The sequence below is a fragment of the Hakea prostrata genome, chromosome 3, assembly GCF_041222555.1.
Source record: "Hakea prostrata isolate BN-2017 chromosome 3, UWA_Hpros_2, whole genome shotgun sequence".
Taxonomy (NCBI): Eukaryota; Viridiplantae; Streptophyta; class Magnoliopsida; order Proteales; family Proteaceae; genus Hakea; species Hakea prostrata.
Window position 1 is genome coordinate 13,427,183 of NC_142602.1, and position 20,972 is coordinate 13,448,154.

Here is a 20,972-nt window from a genome sequence, read left to right on the forward strand (position 1 = left end):
TTGTGCCATTGGTTTATGGTGATTCACGATGCTCCTCTGCTGTGATTAGTAGTGATGATTCCTCAAAGCCTTGGTGGGGATTCCAAGGTTGTTGGGTTCCTGGTGGGATGCTGCCCCCTACAGATCAGGGAGTGATTCCTGATGCTATCTTCTTTATCTTTTCTTTTATTTCAATACCTGCATTCCTTTATTTCAATACTTGCGTTCCAGTTTTAGATTTGTTTGAGTGGCCTAAATAGGGTATCTAGTTTTTTTTCTCAAACCTGGCTCTGGCCTTGTACTACCAATTGTGTTGCAAGATGATCTCCTTTGTGCCTCATTGTTTGGAGATTAGCAGCCTAATCTGCTATCAACTGGGTTCTTAAACCACTACATTTAAGGCTTCAAATCTTCCCTGGTCATTATCAAGGCCTCATAATATTAGAGGCATGCTTTTCTGTTCTCAGATCAACACCCCACAGTACAGTCAGTAAAATCATAATTTTGGGAATGGACTTATGTGCTGTGTAGAATTGCTATGGTTGAACTTATAACTTTTGTGCAGCTGGAAGAACTCCGAGCAGACATTGTGGACTTGAAAGAGATGTACAGAGAGCAAGTAAACTTGCTTGTAAACAAGGTACTAATCCTTCATCTATTTTGGCATTTCATCGTGATCCTTTTTGTTGATGTTTTTTTTTTCTTTCTTCATTTTCATCATTTGCTAAATGTTTTGACAGATTGAGATGTTAGGTTCCAGTGGTGCCTCTTAATCATCTGCTTGGGGATTAGCTCGTCAGTCTTGTCGCATTTGCAATGTCACTCTAGGGTGTTTTGACCGATCTGTTTAGTTGCTTGAATTTTCCATATATTTTACTTTCTTGGTGTTGGTTCGTAAATGTTTTGCCTGGAAATGGGTGCACAGGCTCATTTCCTCGGAAGTACTGTAAGTCTCCATCCAAACCTGTAGCTTATTCAGCAATCATTGTATATCTTTTTGTGTTATTGATGATGTTAACATTCTATAATGAACACTATAGCCGGCTTGCAAATTTGAGTCTTAAAAGAGTTGGAAGTACCAGAATTGCAGTGTGGGTGGAAGCATGCTTTGCATGGACACAGTCCTTGCCCTTGAATGAGGACCTCGTCAGGTTGATGGGGAGGGAAAATTGTTTTTTGTGGATCTTTTTGGCTAATAGCCGACGTGATGTAACATTTTAGAGAAATTACCTGCATTTCCAAATTTAGTGAAGGAAGATCGTTGGTCCATGCCATGTTCGACACAGATGGCCGGGAAAAAAAAAAAAGGGAAAAATTTTCTGCTTGGAAAACAGGATAGCCTTCTATCTCGCTGCCAAGGATTTTAAACTTGGAATCTAGGTTCAAATCAGTCCTTGTTTTTCCAGATTTGGAATTGTGTCAAAAACCTAGAGCCCTAGAATTGGCTCCTCAAGTCTGCGACATCATTTACCAATTTACAAAATTGGGTTGTTTTGATTAATTAATCTTTTTAACCTAGGAGTCAGTTGTCATTATTGAAACCCTGTTTACAACCTCGAATTGATTATTCCTCGGGCTGGTTCTAAATCATTGGATACCAGGGTTCTAAATCAATTGATACCAGTCTTTATAGTATGACTTTCAAAACTGCCCATATGAGGGGAGGGAGGATACACCCAAAAAAGGTTCATGTTTTGCCGGTACAGATTGATCGTAGTTTTGGTCAGTCGGTTTCTTGCATTATTTCGTAATAGCTTTTCACCACTTAACATCTTTAACTGCTAAACCAGAAAGAGACGTTCACCCCCAACAAAAAAACATGAAAGATACCATAATAAGACAGGAATTTGAAGGGAAAATTAGAAAGAAAATTAAGGTGGGACTAAGGTGAATTTGGAAATTAAGTGCTCTATGAACTGGCTGAAATCAATTCATCGTAGAAAGATGCATATATTGTATTCTAATTTTTCTATGCTTTTTCTTGTCAAAAAAAAGAAAAAAGATTTTGGTGCTTGTCAGACAATTTCAACCATAAATTATGTGTGATTGACAAGTTAAAAATAAACTCCATCACCCGAACCTTGTGGGCCCCCTGTAATATGTGGTCAATGGCGGTCGGAGACGAGAAGTCTTACCGGGGTTAAAAACTAACAGCCATTGGGAGAACACAAAGTGTTGGGAAACTATCTTAACTCAATTTTTCAATGTTTTTTTGTTACAAAGGCACTTTTATATATAGGGGAAAGAGATATTTGCTATTAATAGGGGTTGAACTCATGACCTCTCCACTAAGAAGTCAGGTTCCTAACTATCTTACTACTTCCCCATTGGCAATTTTTCAAAGTTAATCTGCTCTGCTTCAAAGAAGAGTTGATGATCTGCCAACTCTTGCTATCAATTCGTCAAAGTTGTTTAAGGTCCATTCTCATCTAAACTCTGCGTACATTAGCAGAATTCACTCCGCTCAAACTGCGCTCAAACTGCAATTGAGAAAACTAAAACGGAGTTGGCGGATTTACAAGATCAACCACAATATCAAAAAAAAAAAAAAAATCAACCACAGGAGCAATTTTCCCTTTATTGACTCTGAGTGCATTTGTAGGCAATAATGCGCGCAAGTGTTACAGGAATAATTTAGAAAAAAATTATAAACAAAGGTACATATAAAAAGGATATAATATAACTAAATTTGCCGCTGGCCGTGGATTAATTTATAATGTGATTCACGTTGGCGAGATCGCACGACCAACAAGAACCCGCCGGGATTCAGGTGCGCGGCGACTCGTGTTCCATATCGATTGGTTGGATCAGCGTATCACGTGAGAGAGCACGTGTCGACTCCAACGACCTTTTGAAAATTTCACCTTCTACTTTGCTGATATCGCACACAACCCCAACAACTACCGATACTAACCCAGACTCTGAGTTCAGGAGAATCCTAGTGATTTATACCAAATTTGATGCTTCTTGGTTTCGTTCTTAGGTTTTCGTCACTTTCAAGCGCTTATTGGCTCTAACTCTAGGTCCGCATTCTCTGTACGGGAAACCCTAAATTTTGTTTTAGAGTTCGTATTGCTCATTTGCTTCTTTCCCAGTTCTCCCGTGAACGATTTCGAAGATTCAGGAAGTAATGCCACCTCTTTAGGTTTGTTATAGTGATTCACTTTGATTACTCTCCAGATTGAGTCACTTTTCTTATATGTTAGATTGTTAATGCGGACCATACTTCGTTTTCCTTATCTGCTATACTTGAATTGAATGGGAACACTACGTATGACAGAATTCTATTCTTATCCTGGTAAAAGTTCATCATTTTCGTTCCAAATCCCGTGAATAAGTTTCTGGGTTTTTGTCTACAAAATAAGGAAGAAAAAGAGTTCTCTGTTGGGGAGATTTCTTTTGTTTCCTGGTTTGGCATGTTGATTGCAAATGTGTATCAACACAGAAATGAGATTCGGATTTGAGTTATGACTGCTGCGTTAGCTTTTATTTCGGTGGTAGAATTTGGGGTTTAGGATCTGTTACTAGATTTCTCGATCCAGTTGTTCAGCTTCGTACGTTGGGATTTACTGAACTAGTGTTAATTTCGAACTACCAGTGTAGGTAGATGAGGAACATCTGAATGACTAAAATTCTTTTAGCTAGGTTTGGAAAGAATGTGCAATTTGAAGATTTCTGTAATGAAATGTGTATTTAGGAGTCCTGGAATGACGGGAAGCTGATTTTTTTTTGTAGATTGATCCTGCAGTTCTTCAAGAAGGCCTTTTCGCCTATAGGCTGTTTTTTGGGGAAGGCAGAGTTGTCCAACTATGCGGGAGCTATCCTCAACCTACAAGCGTTTGCCAGCAAGGGATTATACGAATGTGTCTGATAAGGAAGGAAATTCAGGTACTTTAGCTCTGTATTGCTCTTATCCATTATCAGAGGTCTCCCTTCATTCCCTAACCTCAAGCGAAAAAGAAAAGAAAAAGGGGGGGGGGGGGGGGAAGAAGAAAGAAACAAAAACTTGTACTCCTGGTGCTCTGTAAAATTTGGAATTGAGAACTAGGATATTGGTCTAACTTGAAAAACGGTAATTAAGATATTATGCCTTGTCCTATGCCTGGTTTTTTAGTTTTTATTTTATTACCTGGGACTTTAAAGCTTTGTTCTTGGAATATTTGAGCTAATGATCCTGAAATTCTTGATCTTGATTCTTATTCGTTGGTGGTTGGAATCTAGGTGCCTCTCTTGAAGTTTCCCCTAGTCTCCTGGTTGTTCGTTTTCCATAATAAAGTATTAACGGAGTTTTGAATCAGTTATCCCATTTGTGCATCAAATTGACACCTTCCAATGATTTGCACCATATCTGGTCCAAATCTTTGGTTCTTCCAGCTTTTTTGCAGAATGCAGTGGGACTCCAAACAATAAATCCCTCATGGCAGCGCTCTTTGCCCCATATACTTGTATCAACCATTGCATCGTTCTTATATGGTTATCATCTTGGGTGCGTCCAACATCGTTGTGAGGATTTTCTTATGCTTTATTTTTCTCATTTGCTTCAAATATGTGGCTTTAGAAGCTTCTAATCTGGATTGTGATTTGTGGTGTCCATTCAGAGTGGTTAATGAAACACTTGAAAGCATTTCTGTAGAACTTGGCTTTAGTGGGAATACCTTGGCTGAAGGTACACTTTCTTGCTATGCTATTTATTTTCTTTGTCCTTCCTGTCTTGATTGTGATTTTAATGGTTGTTCTTTTGTCTAGTGAAGGTTTAGTGGTGAGTACGTGCTTAGCTGGTGCTTTTGTGGGATCTTTGTTTAGTGGTTGGATTGCAGATGGGGTCGGTCGCCGCAGGGCTTTCCAATTAAGTACCTTACCAATGATTATTGGTGCTTCCTTGAGGTATGCATGGCAATATTGATCAAAATGCAATTTTCTCCTCTAACAATGATCTTTAGTGGCTCAAATCTTTAGTACATGTGTGTTTGAAGCTAGCTCTAGAAAGTTATTGCAAACTGAATCCACTTGAGTTTTGCACCTGTTCGGAATTGGAGGTGGGAGAATGGTTGGACTTGTCATTAATGACAGAGGTCCCCTTTATTCTCAACATGAATTGCAATGTAAGGGCAAAAGGTAAACGGGTAAAAATAAATAAAACCGTAAAGCTACCTAGACAAAGAGAAATGTTCCAACCCCGTGGTATTCAATGTTGTATATCTTTTGGGAAACCATTCAGTCTCTTGTGGTTCCCAGTTCCTATTGTCTGTTCATTGCAAGTACTCCTTCCGTTGCTTGTTTACTTTGAGGATGTGCTTTATTCTGATGTTCATGTGGGCTTTCATTTATGCCTCTGATTGATGTTGCCCTTGGAGTCACAAGTGATTTTCATTCTTGGGTTTCAATTGCTACTTCATTCTAGGATTTAAGACCATAAACCCAAAATTAGATCTTTATGATTGCATCTAGAGCTGATCCTGAGTTGTTTCACCGTAGTTTGATGAGTTCTGGCCAACTGTGGGCCGAACCATTTCAGGGAAGAATTGGTATGGTACAGATGAATCACCGGTGCAGCCTACTTACCCAGGTCAATCCTGATACTTACGACCATTCATCTCATAGTTTTTTAGCCATTTCCGGGAATGAAGAGCACTGAAGTTTTTATTTTCGTCTTAAACATGCGCTGCCATATTGTCCTTTCCCTGCAAAAAATGGTAGTCCACTGGTTATGATGACCTATTTCAGTTTAACATTTACTGACATGGAAGCTGTTTTTAAATGAACTATGTGTATATTTTCAATAATTCTATCATTTGCCTAATCATACTTCTTGTACAATTTATTTCCAAATGCCAATCCAAATGTTTCTACTCATTTGCAGTGCCACAACAAAAGCTTTGGGGGGTATGCTTCTTGGGAGGTTTTTAGTTGGAACAGGAATGGGTCTGGGTCCAGCTGTTGCATCTCTCTATGTGACAGAGGTATGACAAGTTGTTTTATTGTTTCCTTAGTGTTAGTGGAGAACTTCTCTATTTGCTGTTATAATTACCTGATTTAATTTTTCCTCATGTAAATAAGCAGGTTTCACCTTCTTTTGTGAGGGGTACGTATGGAAGCTTCATCCAGATTGCAACATGTTTTGGGATCTTGGGTGCCCTTTTCATTGGAATCCCTTCCAAAGAAATTGTTGGTTGGTAGGAGCTTGTACTTGACCAAAGATTTGGAATTTAGACTCTTGTTGTGTGCTTACTTCCTTTCTGCTTGAAAAGTATAGGTTATATTTGATTCTAACCCTTTGAAATTCTTAGGTGGCGAGTCTGTTTCTGGGTATCTGTTGTTCCTGCTGTGATACTTGCACTTGCCATGCAGTTCTGTGCAGAGAGTCCCCATTGGCTTTACAAGGTCAATTGGTTTCAGTTTATTTGTTCTTTGCCTTTCAAATGTTTTGGTTTCTTTCTTGTATTCAACCTTTCTTCATTATGGATAATTATCTCATCTCTCACTCTCTCCCTCTCTCATTATTTTGTAAATATTTCAAAAGCCCAGGAAAATGGTCAGAACCAGAACCGACTCTCTTCCAGGCAGATATAGGCTCTGATGAAAACTGTTAGAATTGTGTCTTCCTTTTCCACTCTTTCCTGGGTATTGTGAGAGAATCTGTTATCAGGGACTTCCCTAAAACCATAGCTGGTTGTGGACAGCTGCCTCTTCATTTTTAAAGTTATCAAACAAGCAGCTTCATTTCAGGTTCAGCAATTGGTGCTTCTTATTTGATATGGACTTCAAGATGATTCTATACATAAGACATGGGGTCATTATAGTTGAATCATCAACCTTTCCCTACTACTTATGAGAGCTAATGTTTGAAATTGAATAAAAACTAATGTCTGAAACTAATAAATAACTTTTTCGACAATATTCTTAGTTTTGATTTCTTGACCATCCAGCTTAATTTCCACCGTATCTAATGGCTGGTCAGAAGTCATGTATTTCTGTCATATATCATTATAATGGTTGAATAACTAAAGTTGATCTACATGTTAGGAATTTCTTGATCCTTTTATGCCTGAACTGTATATGCTATTTCAGTAGAAGAAAAAAATAAATTCTGAAAATGATTTGATTACTCTTGTAGTTTAACTAATGATCTATAAGCTTATTTTTCATGATCAGATTATAAAGGTTCACATTGAATATTCTATAGCAGCAGATAAATCCAGTACACTAGTAAGATAAGATTGTTAATGATGTTTTTAATGTAGGCTACCGGGCTATATGCTTAGAAATTTTTAGACTGCCCACAGAATTAAAAAAATAATGAGTTGTGGCACAAAAACCAAAACAGTAAAATATCCCAAACCTGTCATGTTATGAAAAAGTTCCTGTACAGACTATCATGGGGACCAAATGAACATTCAATGATGTGCTTTAAAGTTGCAAGAAGGTTCATGGATGAAGGACAAAAGGCAAACGAGATAGTTGATTGCTGAAGGAAGAACACCAAAGGCTATAGTTTATGAGGACAAGAAAAATAAGAAATCTTGAAAGGGGGATTGAAGGAAAAGTTAAAGACTTCATGGTATTAGAATTTGGTGGGAGATATTAATTCTCATAGTAGACTATGCTTTTTAGCCAAGATCATTACTTCATCAGATGCCTTGGGGTGGGGGTGACCCAGTTAACAAACTGACATTATTCCTTTATGTGAGCTTGGTATTTTGCTTAAATGACAGTTTTTATTCAAGAACTCTCAGGGTGGTAAACTTTTAAATAAAAATTTAGTGATTAATATTCTGCAAACATGTAAGTAGGATGGAAGAATTTTTTGAATGGCATCTTAAGAGAAACCCCAAGGCAAGTAAACTGATTTTTTTTTACTATTGTTTAATGATCCACAAGACAGGACTAGTGACTCTTAAAAAAAATGCTGAATATTAGCATATAACAAAAGTTGAATTAGTTTTGTGCTTTTGCTGTTTGTGTGATTAGTGCAGCTGCACTAAGCCACTAACATCAGAGTTTTTTTTTTTGGGGTTGGGGTGGGGGGGGGGGGGGGGGGGAGGGTCAATGGTTAAATGTCCAACAATGATTTGTGGATGCTAGGCAACCAAGAAAATGCACATCTGTAGGATATAAGTAAATCAAGGTGAGGGTATTGAGTAGGAGAAGTGAATCACTAGTGAGAAGTGAATCACGGTGCAGTTACAACCGTACAAGGCTCTGAAGGTAGAATATTAGAATGCTAATGGTTACAAAAAGTTTGAACCCTTGTACTTGAATAGAGGAATGTCCTCTTAAGTGCAAATGTGGAAATTCTTTGGCCTCCCTGGTGCAGTCTGGTCATTGTTGGTTTTTGCTTGATTTATTATTTCATCGCAATATTATATATTTGTCATTATTTCTTCATTATGAAGGGTGCAGCCTTTTTTTTTTCTAGGGATGAAGAAAGGAGTAGTTTGTTTGGTGGTTTCCTAGCAAATCAGGCCTAATTTATAGCTATTAATTCCATCCATTGTGAATGTCATAAAAAATGTACAGAAGTAGCTTCTTACAGTTATGTATATCCATGGTACAGCGAGGAAGATATGCAGAAGCTGAAGCAGAATTTGAGAGGCTCTTAGGTGAATCACATGTCAAAAGTGCTGTTGGTGAACTTTCAAAGTTGGATAGAAGTGATGATGTTGAAGCTGTAAAGTACTCGGAATTATTCCGTGGTCGTCATTTCAAAGGTTGTTGATTATATTTGTTCCATGGTGTCATGAATATTTTCTTATTTCCATGCTCTGTCATTCACTTTTCCTTTTTATGCAGTTGTTTCTATTGGGTCAACCTTGTATGTTTTCCAACAACTATCTGGTATTAATGCTGTATTCTATTTCTCTTCAACTATCTTTAAAAGAGCGGAGGTACCATCAGACCTGGCAAACATCTGTGTAGGAGTTGCAAATTTGTTTGGTAAGGACTAAACCCGGACATTTTCTTATGCTGAAATTTTCAAGAACCCTAATTCTAACTGGTTATTTTCAGGGTCAATTGTTTCGATGATTTTGATGGATAAAATGGGACGGAAGGGGCTTCTTTTGGCAAGCTTCATAGGCATGGTAATTTTCATTGACATTTGCCAGAGATATTTCTCTTATACACCTGCAATTTTAGTCAGGTTCTATTTACTGGAATCATAGAATATAAATAGCAATCAACCTGGTTGGATATGATATACAAACTGGGTTTTTTTTCTTCCCTTCTTATTATTACTTCCCTTTTCAAAGAACCTTTTAGAGAGGTAGGCCTTGGTGCAATGGTTAGGTTTTTTTCCACTGTACCAATTGGCCTTGGATTTGAGTCTCTGGAAACAGCCTCTTTGCAGAGCATTGGTACACCTTCCCTTCTCACCCCTTTTTTTTTTGGAATCTCTTTTTAGATGGCTGCCCTCATTTTTGGTTTTCTACACATTAAATTTCAAGAGGTGTAGCTTTATGCCTATCCACTTGGAGTTTTGGATGAATAACTTCCCTCTGGTGTCATGAATTCAAAGGCTGATACTTACCTGTTTTCATTTACCAACAGGATAATTTAGACTACCTCCAGACATTCCCCTTGAGACTTAGCACGCTGTCTGATGCATGTTTGGATCTGATATATCTGACATGAACTTTTGCATTTGTTTGATTCAGGCTGGAGCAATGGGAATCCAGGTCATTGCAGCAAGCTCTCACTTACCAGGCTTCATAGCTTTATGTCTGTCTATCGGTGGGATGTTACTGTGAGTAATGATGATTTAAAGATGATGTTAATAATAAGTTCCATACAGGACCAACTTCTAGGTTCTCAGATGCTATTTTCTCACATAATGAATGAGGCTGAGGAAAAATATTCCACTCATGCAGCTGGTTTGTAGCTTCTATACCTGGCTATCATATAATTGAGGATTTCTGGAATTTGGCCAGAAGTTATGGCTTCTGGTTGGTCCCTGGCTGAAAATTAACTACCAAGAACTTTTAGTTGAATCTTGTCAAAAAATTGATAGGGGGTTGAACTTTTTCTAGGTTTTGATTTGCATGGTATAATGCATACTCTCCTACTAATGTTGAGTTTCAGAGCGACCTACCAAATCAGTGGATTTCCTTTTCTGTGTAGTTAATGTTCAGGGTTGCATAAAAAAACATCATTTATACTCCCAGTCAAGTAAGCTTTTCACTGTTGATGCCCCTTTTTTGAATCTCATATCAAATACCTCTGGTTAGGCCGATCATTGGATGGGAAGCGCTTGGATAAGGTGACACAGTTCAAGTCCCACCTACATTCTACCTCTGTTATAGGACTTTTACCTTTATGATCTCCGTAATAGAATTTTCAACATAAATTAAGGCTTTATATGTCCACATGGAAAAATGGATTAAGGGCGGAAATGTAGGTGATGAATTATGACATGTTCACAAAATTAAAGTGCCTATGAATATGCTGCGTGAAAGATATTTGGGCTATCAGACAATGTAAGGGAAGCCTTTTCCCTTTCTAGATTGGCTTTCATACAATTTAATACTGCATTGACATAGTAGGGTTCATCACATTTCACCAAAAGATTTCAACCAGGTTTTAGTCTAGAGTTACAAAAATGACAAGTTTTATTACAGAAGCCAGACAACTAATGAAATTTACTACTTGGAGGCTGTTGCCTTGTCGGTCTAATCATGTGATGTAGAAATTAGAAAGAATTGGTTCTAGGAATTTGTAAGTTCGGATTCTGCAGTTCTCAAGGGTGCACTGTAACGTCGTTGATTTGTTTGAGTTAAACTAGTCACTGGTATGCAGAAGACCCTTAGACTTTGCAAATCGGTTTCTTGTCTTTGGCATTTTTGTGGAACTGATCATAGGGTGAGGAGCACGAAAGACTTTATCCCAAACAATGGAACCAAGTTGGAAATCAATCTAGGACTTTCTTTGTTTTGACTGACCTAAGCTAGCAATATAATCAGGGACTCCATATGACACAGAGTTTTGGAGAATGAATCAGTCACAGGAAAAGAATCCATATTTCTGGTAAAAACCATTGGAATGTGTGCACTAAACAACTCTAAGCAAGATATAGTTACAATGATAGTCTTAGAACAGTTTATTACTAGAGTTATTTGGTAATTTTCTTCCAATCTTTGTTTTTAGAACTGTTTATCAGTAGCAATTGGTATGGTAACTAAAGATTATTTTTGCAGGTTTGTCTTTACTTTTGCAGTTGGTGCTGGTTCAGTCCCTGGTCTGCTGCTTCCTGAAATTTTCCCTAGCAGAATTCGAGCAAAGGCTATGGCAGTCTGTCTATCAGTACATTGGGTATTGCTTTCTTGTTGCTCAAAATATCCCGTCTCACTTGGCAAGTCTGAAAATTGAAATCAAAATGAGGGAAAACTGAGCGACTCTGAATATTTTCTGATCTTGGACTTTGGCTTCAAAGTTTGTTCTTTTGTCCTGCCAACTTGATGAGTTTGATAAGATTGGTTTGAGATTTTATGAAAAAGCTTATGAATGATACAGTTGTCTTTTCTAGTGAAATGTCAATTGACCAGTGCATGCCTTATGTGTCTTAGACTCTTAGAGTCCCAGTTGCTTCAACTCATGAACTTAACATACCTTGTTTTTAATGAATTTTTCTGAATCCATTTTCAGGTTGTGAATTTCTTTGTGGGATTATTGTTCTTGCGTCTACTTGAAGTACTTGGGCCACAAGTTCTGTATTCAATCTTTGCTACTTTTTGTGTGATGGCAGTGGTTTTTGTGATGAGGAATGTCATTGAAACCAAAGGAAAATCCCTCCAAGAAATTGAGATAACTCTTCTTCCACCAGATGTCATTTAAGGTATTTTTCTCGTCATGAATACTGTGCCTTCTATCTTTTCATTCTTGGAAACAGGATTTTGTTGACCTGAGTAATTGGCTTATGTTTCTGCTGAATTTGCTAGAGACATACATAAAGATTGCTCACAACTTACACTTCATCCATCTAGTCTTTTTATCCTTTTTTTCCCCTGCTGATGTCTGAAAGAGAGTTCTTATGATGACTAAATCTTAACCATTCTTTGTAAATTAATTAATGGCTTTATTTTTCCTTCAGGGAGATGGACAACTTGGAGAATTCTCATCTCATGTAGGTGATGATGGGCCTGGTTTGGTTGATTTGCTATTTTTGTCGAAACTTGTCCATGTCGGTTGATATACACAGATTTTGGTTGGGACAAACCTCAAAGCTTTTTGTTGATCAGGCGGTGGTTGGGTTGGTGTAATGTTCTTGAGAGAATCTTGTGTGAATGTATCGAGAGCAATATGATGTCAATGTAGCTTTCCATCTTTAACACGCTTACAGATGATTCTTTCTTTGTATGAGGATATTTGAGTGTTATTAATTGCTATAATTAAGAATAAGATGGATCTGTCTGTTCATGACTCATACAAGACTTGCAAGTGCAGTTTGCATTCCCATCTTCCCTTAAATGCAATTTCCTCTTTTTGGGGGTTATGTTAGGGAATATGGATGTTTTGAAGCTCCAATTAGATGGCTGGTTCAAAATCTTTAAATGCTTCACTGGTTGTAAACGTTCCAAAGAAAATAGTCTAAATGTATAATACTTGTGCTCCCGTTTCTGGAGGTTTAGCAGATTCAGAGATTAATATTTGAAATTTTACTTGTATAACACTTGCATTTCTTTGAGAGACAACACAGGACAAGTCTGTTGCAAAAATAAATGAATAAGATATAAGATGTCAATCATAAATAAGAAAGGTGATGTACATTTGGGGCTTGTGTGATCAACGTCTTCTTTTAAAGCTCAAAGAAAAATTCTATAGGACTGGCATATGGTGTTGGGCTATTAAAAAACATCATATAGATAAACTTAATGTAGTAGAAATGAGGATGCTAAGATGGATGAATGGCAATGCTAGGAAGAGGATAAGATGAAGAACGGTCATTGTTAGAATTGGTCTCCAAATAGTTCCAATAAGTGATAAGCTACGAGAATGTTGTTTGAGGTGACACGGCTACATTCAACGAGACCTGTAAATACCCTTATACAGACTATTGCAGAGAAGTGATTTAATCCAGATTAAAGAAATTAAAAGAGTTAGGGACACATAGACCTAAGATAACGTCTAGAAAAGTCATGAGAAATGATATCAAACAAAGCTGATTGAATGACAATAATTCATGTAGTTGATCCTATTTAATTGGGATATCGATAAGACTTCTTCTTGTTGTATGTTAATTAGCTATCAAACTCGTAGGGTCTCTTGAAAATCATAAAGTAATTAAGCAGTTTAATAACAAATAGGGATCTCAAATTCAGCCAACGCAGAGCTGTTCTAGTGGTTGGAACCAACACCTCTTAGTGAAGAGATCGTGGGTTAGACTCTCGCTGAGGCATTATTAATATTTCCATCCCCACCACTTGAAAAAAAAAAAAAAAAAAGAGATCTCAAATTCAAATGCAAACTCACCCACCACTTGAAGTTTCAATGGAAATCTGAGAGAACAGGGAACAACCATTGAAATACGGGAAAAGACATTAAATTCAAAAGGGTCAACCTAGCCAAACCCTTCATCCGCTATCTGAGTGCTTCACTTCGGCGTGAAACAAGATTTAATTTTACATTTCTTCTTCTTCTTCGTATAGTCACGAACCTGTGCATTGTGTCCTTTTTTCGTGCATGCATGCTCTTCAGGTGCAATGCCTGAGGCTGATCCAACAGCTAAAGAAATGGACATAAGGTGCTGACACGATGGGAATACTTCTTGATAATTACCTCATGAGATTTCATTTGATTTTAACCTCTTGTGTGGATCATAATTATTTTCTATTCCATAATAGCTAGAGGTTGTAAAGAAGGATGTTTAGCTGTTCACCTTTTGTGACAGACAAAACCTTAGGCAGAAAGGATGTTTATTGACAGGATGCTTGGATTAATGGAAAGAAGGTGAACATAAGTGTTATTCTAAGACCCAAGTCCTCTCTGTCACAATGAGCCTACTCATGATCGAAAATGCATTAGAGGTGAGGAAGGAAGAAATCAGAGTTATAGTTCCCCTGGTTCTGTAAAGAAGTCATCAATGGCTTGTTCCAGAATTAGAGTTCCACTGGTAACTCTCTGTCACATGACAAGATGTATCTTTTCTATAAAAAAAAATCTCAACAAATTTAGTGGGACTATCAAAATCATCTAGTGATGGCCAAAAAATAACCTTAATAATGGAGAATTTCTCTTTCAAACATAGGATTAATTTGGCCTACCATATATGTGTTTTTCATCAATTCAAGTACAGACCCTAAATGAATTGTTAATATTTTATTGAAAAATTAGAATTAACTCCACTATATATGCACAATATTTATATTTGTATTAATAAAAGGAACAAAATCCAGATGCATTCGTTACATTTCTTTTGGGTTTCCAGGGTTCCAGCACTTGCTATTGGAACTTGAGGCACTTCGAGATGCTGTACTTTCTGTTGTTTCTCTACATATTTTGCAAAGTTGTGTTTTATTTAGATTGCCTTGCAGCTGTATTAGCTGTGAATGTCCAGATCCAATGTCTTGATTGGCTAAGTTTGTGTGTTTTTGCTTTATTAGTAGGTTTTGTTATTCGCAGGTCAATTTTATATTTCTAGCTCGTAATTCATAGAAGTTCATGCTTAATAGGGTCTGGTGGCAATCTCTATTTGCTTTCTTTGTAAGTTCTTCTGTTTCTACCTCTAGAATCATTCTGGAGAGCTTAATATAAGTTTTATTTTGACCCAAAAAAGGAAGAAGAAGAGGAAGAGACAAGATCAACCATCATCCAAGAAAACCGTCAGAGATGTGTGGAAAAACCACTGCCGACCTGCATAGTTATACTCCTTTCACACCCTTCAATCTTATATTTAAAAGAAAGATTCATCTATGAGTACTAACAAGGTAAAACAAAAGTATAAAAAAATTATAATCCTTACTCTTGCAGGTAGAAGATCTCTCATCTTCATTAGTGTAGGTGTACCTTAAAAAAAAACATAGGGAATGTAATTTTAGAGCGAAGGATAACGATCGAGGGTCTTGGCTTCGAAACATAGGGAAGGATTTCAAGATTTTGGGTTTCAGTGAAACATTTCATAATAAAACACTTAAAAGAAGAGAATCCTTCGGTGGTGACTCAACAACTAAAGCTCATATGTACTTCTTAACGTCTGAACATTTTTTGTCATTGAATAATCAGAACACACAGAAGAACATATATATAGGAATAAAGATGACGATGCTTTTCTTAAAGTGGGATTCCACTGTTGTAGGCATCATCATCTGGACGACTGGACGTGCATCCAAGAAAACTTTCATGGCTTATTCAGAATGAAAAGACAGACGTTTTTGTTATATGTATTCATCTTTTTCTTCACTGGGAAATGTATCTTCAAGACCATTCGTTCTTTAATCCTTATGGAGTCTCCACCAATGAAATCGTGCAACCAGTCGACACCCAGTTCACCGTGATATCTGGGTGCAGCTTTTTTACGCTTTGTGGCCTTGTGGGGTTTTCATAATTTCATGTGTGGTCATCTCACGCAGATTTTCATGACCTCAAACCCTGTGGTTATTTACTTATTTTCAGCTTTATCGTAAAACTGATCACGGAAGAGGAAACCTGATCGTCTAATCAATCAAAGTAGAAATCAAGTTAATTTGAGAATCTGAAAAAACCTTGAATAAGGGAATCAACCACCATTCTTGTGTTTAGAAAACCTTAGTTTGACGATTTAGGTTTATGGTCAGTCTTTATTGACATTACACCGGATTTAATGGGAATTCATTCAAATTATCCTTAAGGAGCTTGATCCCTACTTGGGGGTTGAGGGTTGATGTCTTGATGATATGATATAGGTTGATATGTATCGATATCGATTGATATTGTATCGTTTCGTCCAATGCAAACCAATCAAACTCGATTATTTTTAACCTTTCTTATTTGCTTAGATTGTTTTTTTTTGGTTGATGCATCAAACTTGATTTTTTTCTTCCTTAACAAATTTTACTCAAATTGTTGAAAGTCTATTGTCTCGACATACTATTCTCTACTTTAACGTTTGTACTTTTTCTAAGTCGAGGTCAATATACTGTAGTCTATTGTCTTATTACATACTATTCTCTACTTTAACGTTTGTGCTTTTCCTCAGTCGAGGTCAATAGACTGTTTATTGTTTTGAAAGTGTACCCTTTTTTTGTTGATCATTTTGGTGCCATTTCATGTCTGGTTACAACACACAACGCTGTATGAAAAATATGATAGATCTCTTAAAAATCACTTGATTGATAAAATGCCTGATATTAATACTTTAAACCTTAATGGCTTTATTACCCTATATGCATTTGTAATATAAAAGAATACAAACTAAGGAGATCTTACCTATCTAGAAGAATAAATTAGTTTACCAAAAAAATATTTAATTATGGAGCAAGGAGAAGAAGCCACCCTTAGGGACACCAATGTGGAATGGCATTTTATGCCTATCTCTATATTTTATTATTAAAAAATATATTTTAATTAATTAGTGCCAATGACCCTCTGGCATTCTTTTTTATTTAATCTAAGCCCTAGGATCTTTGGGGTAGTGACAAGAGATTTAGGTTTTCATTTTTCTCCCTATAAATATGTAGTTATACTATATTTTAGAAGCATAGTAGGTGCAGCTTTCCCCCTTTACTTAATGATTCTCCAGTTCGTAAATTGGATTGCAGCTTTCCGCCTTTGCTAAGCGATCTTCATCGTTCTAATGTCTGCCCTACTCGATTACATATCTGGAAGAGTGTGCTCTTGGTTCTCTCGATACATAGCTTCTACAAGCTTGTATTAGCTTCTCCTTTTATGTATTTTTGGTTCATCGATCTATTGACCCTAAATGGATTCCTTGTGATAGGCGGCCATTAGATCTGTTTCAAGATTTTTGTAGCCTTCATATCTTTTATCCAAAATAATCAGTGCCTAGATTTTCTACCCAAAAAGAAAAAAAAAAAAAAAAATCTTTGCTCCGTAGTAAACCCTTATGTCGGTGCAAGTTTGACTCACTCTTCCCCTACAACCCTTATTTCGCTAGAAAAACCTAATTTTCACCGGCGAAATGGGTTTTCATCCGTGAAATTAGTAAGGTGCTATCTTTGCGTATTAAAAAGTCCAACCCGTAAGAAAAACATTTCTTATGATAAAAAATCTAATGGAGAAGATCCAACAGTACTCATGAGAGCGTGAAAGCATCAGAAGCAACAGGCTGATAAGCCTCATTCAAGGTCAAGCAGGTAATTTTCCACCTTTATCATGATTTCAATTATTATTTATTTTTCAAATTGTCTTTTTCCCCCTTTTTGTTGCCATTATAGTGATCAAATATTGATTTGTCAAGTTATTGAATGTTTCAATTTTAGCTATTATAGAATTGCCTAAGTAGGCATCTATAAGTTGTTAAATATTTTCTTTTACTCGTTATGACACTCAGTTTAGGATTTTTGATAGGTCATGCTTGATGTGTTGGTCAAGTATTCATTTGTTGAATCTTTGTCATAGGTTAAGTCCTAGTGACAATCTCTTTGAAAATAAGGGTATGTTTTTGTACATCTAACCATTTTGCCACAGTAGTAGATCGAGGTACAGTAGGTAAAAAACCTTGAGAAAAGAAAAATAAATTCTTATTCCCAAACAACATGAAAGAAAAATAGTTTTTTTTTCTTTTAAAAAATTAATTGTTTGTGATTATACTATGAATTCAATATTATTATTATTATTTTCTGTAAAATAAGTCGAAGTTGACTTTTAAGTAATTAAGAAAACCTAATATATGACATGCTTGGCAAAATACAACTGTAATAAGTTTTCATTTTGTTTCTTACCAATTACAAAACATTTCTTTTGCAATAACTATACAAAACTTTATCAGTTCTACTGTTCATAGTGTGATTTGAAAACTTAAACTAAAAATTTTCTTTTTCTACTAGACTTTCCAAAATGAGATTTTTAAGTGAAAAAAAAAAAAAAAAACATTCACACACACAACATTTAGTATTTTTTTTTTCTTTCCCTTTTTTTTTTTTTTTTTTTGGGTTTTCAAGACCTACCTTAAGTATTACTTAAAGTATCCTTATTTTTCTGTTGGGGGTAAGGTTTTAGGTTACCTTAGTTAAATCTTGAAAACCTATGATCATGAAAATTATATATATATATATATATTTTTTATTTATTTATTTTATATATATTATTATTTATTTTATTTTTTTTGGGGGAGGGGGACAGGCAGATGGTTTACATGAAAATATATGATTCCAAAGTAAAGATTAGAGAATTTACTTCCTTTTGCATAGGATTCTATTTACATTGGAGTACTCGATCATCAATCTAGCTTTATAGAAAGTACTCCAAAAAACATTTGGAAAAATAAAGAAGTTCATTATCATCACCATCAAGAAGTTGGAACGGGCAGTAAACGGAAAAGACGCATTGGGACCTCATTATCTTATTACCAGTTACGTACTGTTATTGCTATATTCTTATTATACTGCAAAATCAAATGATGGTTTCTTCCTATAACCCATCAATACCCACTTCACCTTCAGGGTCCCTTTCCATATATTTCAAACTATAGCTATACCTTTCTGGGTAGATGGCAAGATCTTAATAGACTAAAAACTGTAGCTTTAAGCAGAAGATCATGGCTTTCCTGGGGGAAAAAAAATTCTCTTTTGATTTAGTGTTCAGTTTACACGAATGGGAACTGTACTGTAATAATGTCTTAGGAAGCATTCATTTAAACAACCTGAAAAAGGTAAAGAAGAGCACGTAGAGCTTAGGGTTTCTAACTCATTATTCTTCTTTATAAAAGGCCTAATCTTTATTATGTTTTTCTAGAAACCACACAATTTCCTCACTTCTGATAATCATATGACCCAGTAAACCCACTTCAACCCACTCATAAAAGGGTTCCCCCTTTCTCCTGTTTGGGTTAAATATTATAAAAACCCTAACTTCCATATTCAAGTACAGACTAAAGATCTATCCAGATAAGAAAAACCCTAAAAGTAAAAGCACAAAAGTTCCACTATCTAAAATTTACAGTATTGTGTACTTCCCGTCTCTTCTGACGACTAAACTAAACAAGGCAGGCACCATATAGTTTACTGCAAAAGGCATTCCATCACTTTACTCTGATGAATTACCAGCACAGACCCAAAAAGAATAGAGAACAACACAACCATTAACCCACCACATTAACCTTTTCTTGGGGACCTTAACCATTTAATATCATCTCTATCATCATTCATGGAGTGTTGGTCATCATCTCACCTCCTTTATCTATACACAAGAGCACTCTCTCTTGTAAAAAACTTTATTTTTATAACTTATATATGGGTAGAAATCCTCCAACATCAATAGCTTCGTGCCTAAACCTCCTTTTGCTGGTTTAGTTTTTGATGTCTGAGTAGAAGGATTCCCCACTCTTTCTCCCTGCACAGCATGTATATATTCATGCCTTAAACCTCCTTTTGCTGGTTTAGTTTTTAATCTCTAAGTAATTTTGATGTGTGAGTAGAAGGATTCCCCACTTTTTCTCCCTGCACAGCATGCATATATTCATGCCTTAAACCTCCTTTTTACTGGTTTAGTTTTTAATCTCTAAGTAATCTCTCAATCTCTCTCTCTCTCTCTCTCTCTCTCTCTCTCTCTCTCTCTCTCTCTCTCTCTCTCTCTCTCTCTCTCTCTCTCTCTCTCTCTCTCTCTGTGCTTGTGGGAGCAGAGGTATCAAAGCATTTGCTTTTCTTTTCTGGAGAAGACGGAGAATTTAGGATCATCAAGGGAAGACTTGGTGAGTCTTGTGTGGTTTATTAGGCAGGGTAAAATCTAAACTTATAAACCTAACTTCTGGAGTAATCTTCTTCAACAAAACCCATTGATTCTCTGTGACATTTCAATTCGGCTGACATAGTGAACCAAAAGACAACCCTACCATGCGTCATAAATGGAATTATTGTTGGCCCACGAGCATAATGAGAAGTGGTCGCCATTGTATTATTGCTCTGTGACGCTTCACGTCATGTGTTATTTTGTATATGATAATGGTTAGATCCACAGTCATGTACGTTTAAACATGATAGCACAAAAACAATGTATGCATGCACTGCAGGTATGATTGAGCTCTGTTGGTATGTGTGATGTAGTGAGAGAGCTCTCACAAGTCGTATAGTCCTTCTCATTGATATTGATTTTGTTATTATTATTTTCTTCATGCATGATTATAACCAGTGAAACTAGGGTTTCAGATTGGGTTGTGTAAGTATAGAACAAACATTATAGAATATAAATGATGCAAGCTTGACTTTCACTGTCCTACATATAAATTTGAAGTGGAGTGGCTTGGTGGGCCCTTACACAAAGCCAAGCTGACCAGCCAAATCAATCAAATTTGAACCAGCCCAGGTGGAGGGCTGGTAAGCCATATACACCTAATTAGAGGATGACTCTTTAATTAAATTCTTGAATTTTCCAAAGGGGTTTCAAATCTTGAATTTTGGTGAACATTTTGTTCTTTATTTTGGAAAGAAATTTTTTAGTTTCTCCTTTTGAATTGTTTTACAATTTTTGGATGATTTTGAGGATTTTATTGGATTGATATAATTTTAGAAGGTATCCCCAGACATCCCAATATATAGCATATTAGGAAGGATATTCTGCCTTAACGTGAATTAGTATTTGGGAGGATTTATTTATTGTATAAGTGAAGTAAATGCATTCTGATATGGAATTTATGCAAGAAAAAAAATTAGGGTTTACCTTGATTAGGGTTTACAGCAGTAAGCTAAGGTTTTGAATCATTTATAGATATATGAGCTAGTCATTGTAGCCCAGAACTGGAGCTTCCTCCACCATTATTATTCTATTCTTCTGTTAATTCTTGCTTTTATTTTTCAAGTTTTGTGTTTAGATCAATGCTTCCATGTTTTTAAATGGTGATGTTATTGATACTA

At 36.2% G+C, this 20,972-nt stretch overlaps 2 protein-coding genes across 5 annotated transcripts in view; both read left to right on the forward strand.

Annotated features, from left to right (window-relative positions):
* Positions 1 to 1,849, forward strand: part of GC5 (golgin Putative 5) — a 29,545-nt gene extending 27,696 nt beyond the window's left edge. For 2 of the 3 annotated variants that reach the window (XM_089149153.1, XM_089149152.1), the window contains 2 exons: positions 545 to 619; positions 720 to 1,848. In XM_089149153.1, coding sequence (XP_089005279.1) covers positions 545 to 619; positions 720 to 752 — 108 coding nt within the window. In that variant the 3' untranslated portion in view covers positions 753 to 1,848. Of the gene's footprint in view, positions 1 to 544; positions 620 to 719 lie in introns of all 3 variants that reach the window. The other variant, XM_089149154.1, reaches the window with a different exon arrangement.
* A 962-nt stretch (positions 1,850 to 2,811) lies between these two features.
* Positions 2,812 to 12,384, forward strand: LOC149020920 (putative plastidic glucose transporter 2). 2 transcript variants are annotated; one of them, XM_089149155.1, is made up of 15 exons: positions 2,812 to 3,124; positions 3,715 to 3,867; positions 4,354 to 4,465; positions 4,578 to 4,645; positions 4,731 to 4,863; positions 5,840 to 5,939; positions 6,040 to 6,152; positions 6,267 to 6,360; positions 8,534 to 8,687; positions 8,770 to 8,913; positions 8,986 to 9,059; positions 9,633 to 9,721; positions 11,169 to 11,283; positions 11,617 to 11,806; positions 12,062 to 12,383. In XM_089149155.1, exons 2-14 carry the CDS (start codon positions 3,789 to 3,791, stop codon positions 11,803 to 11,805), a joined length of 1,464 nt encoding a protein of 487 aa, XP_089005281.1. In that variant the 5' UTR covers positions 2,812 to 3,124; positions 3,715 to 3,788; the 3' UTR covers position 11,806; positions 12,062 to 12,383. The 2 variants fall into 2 exon arrangements, with proteins under 2 accessions (XP_089005281.1, XP_089005282.1); XM_089149156.1 differs by lacking the exon at positions 2,812 to 3,124 and having other exon boundaries at positions 3,778 to 3,867; positions 4,354 to 4,482; positions 12,062 to 12,384.
* The last annotated feature ends 8,588 nt before the right edge of the window (positions 12,385 to 20,972 follow it).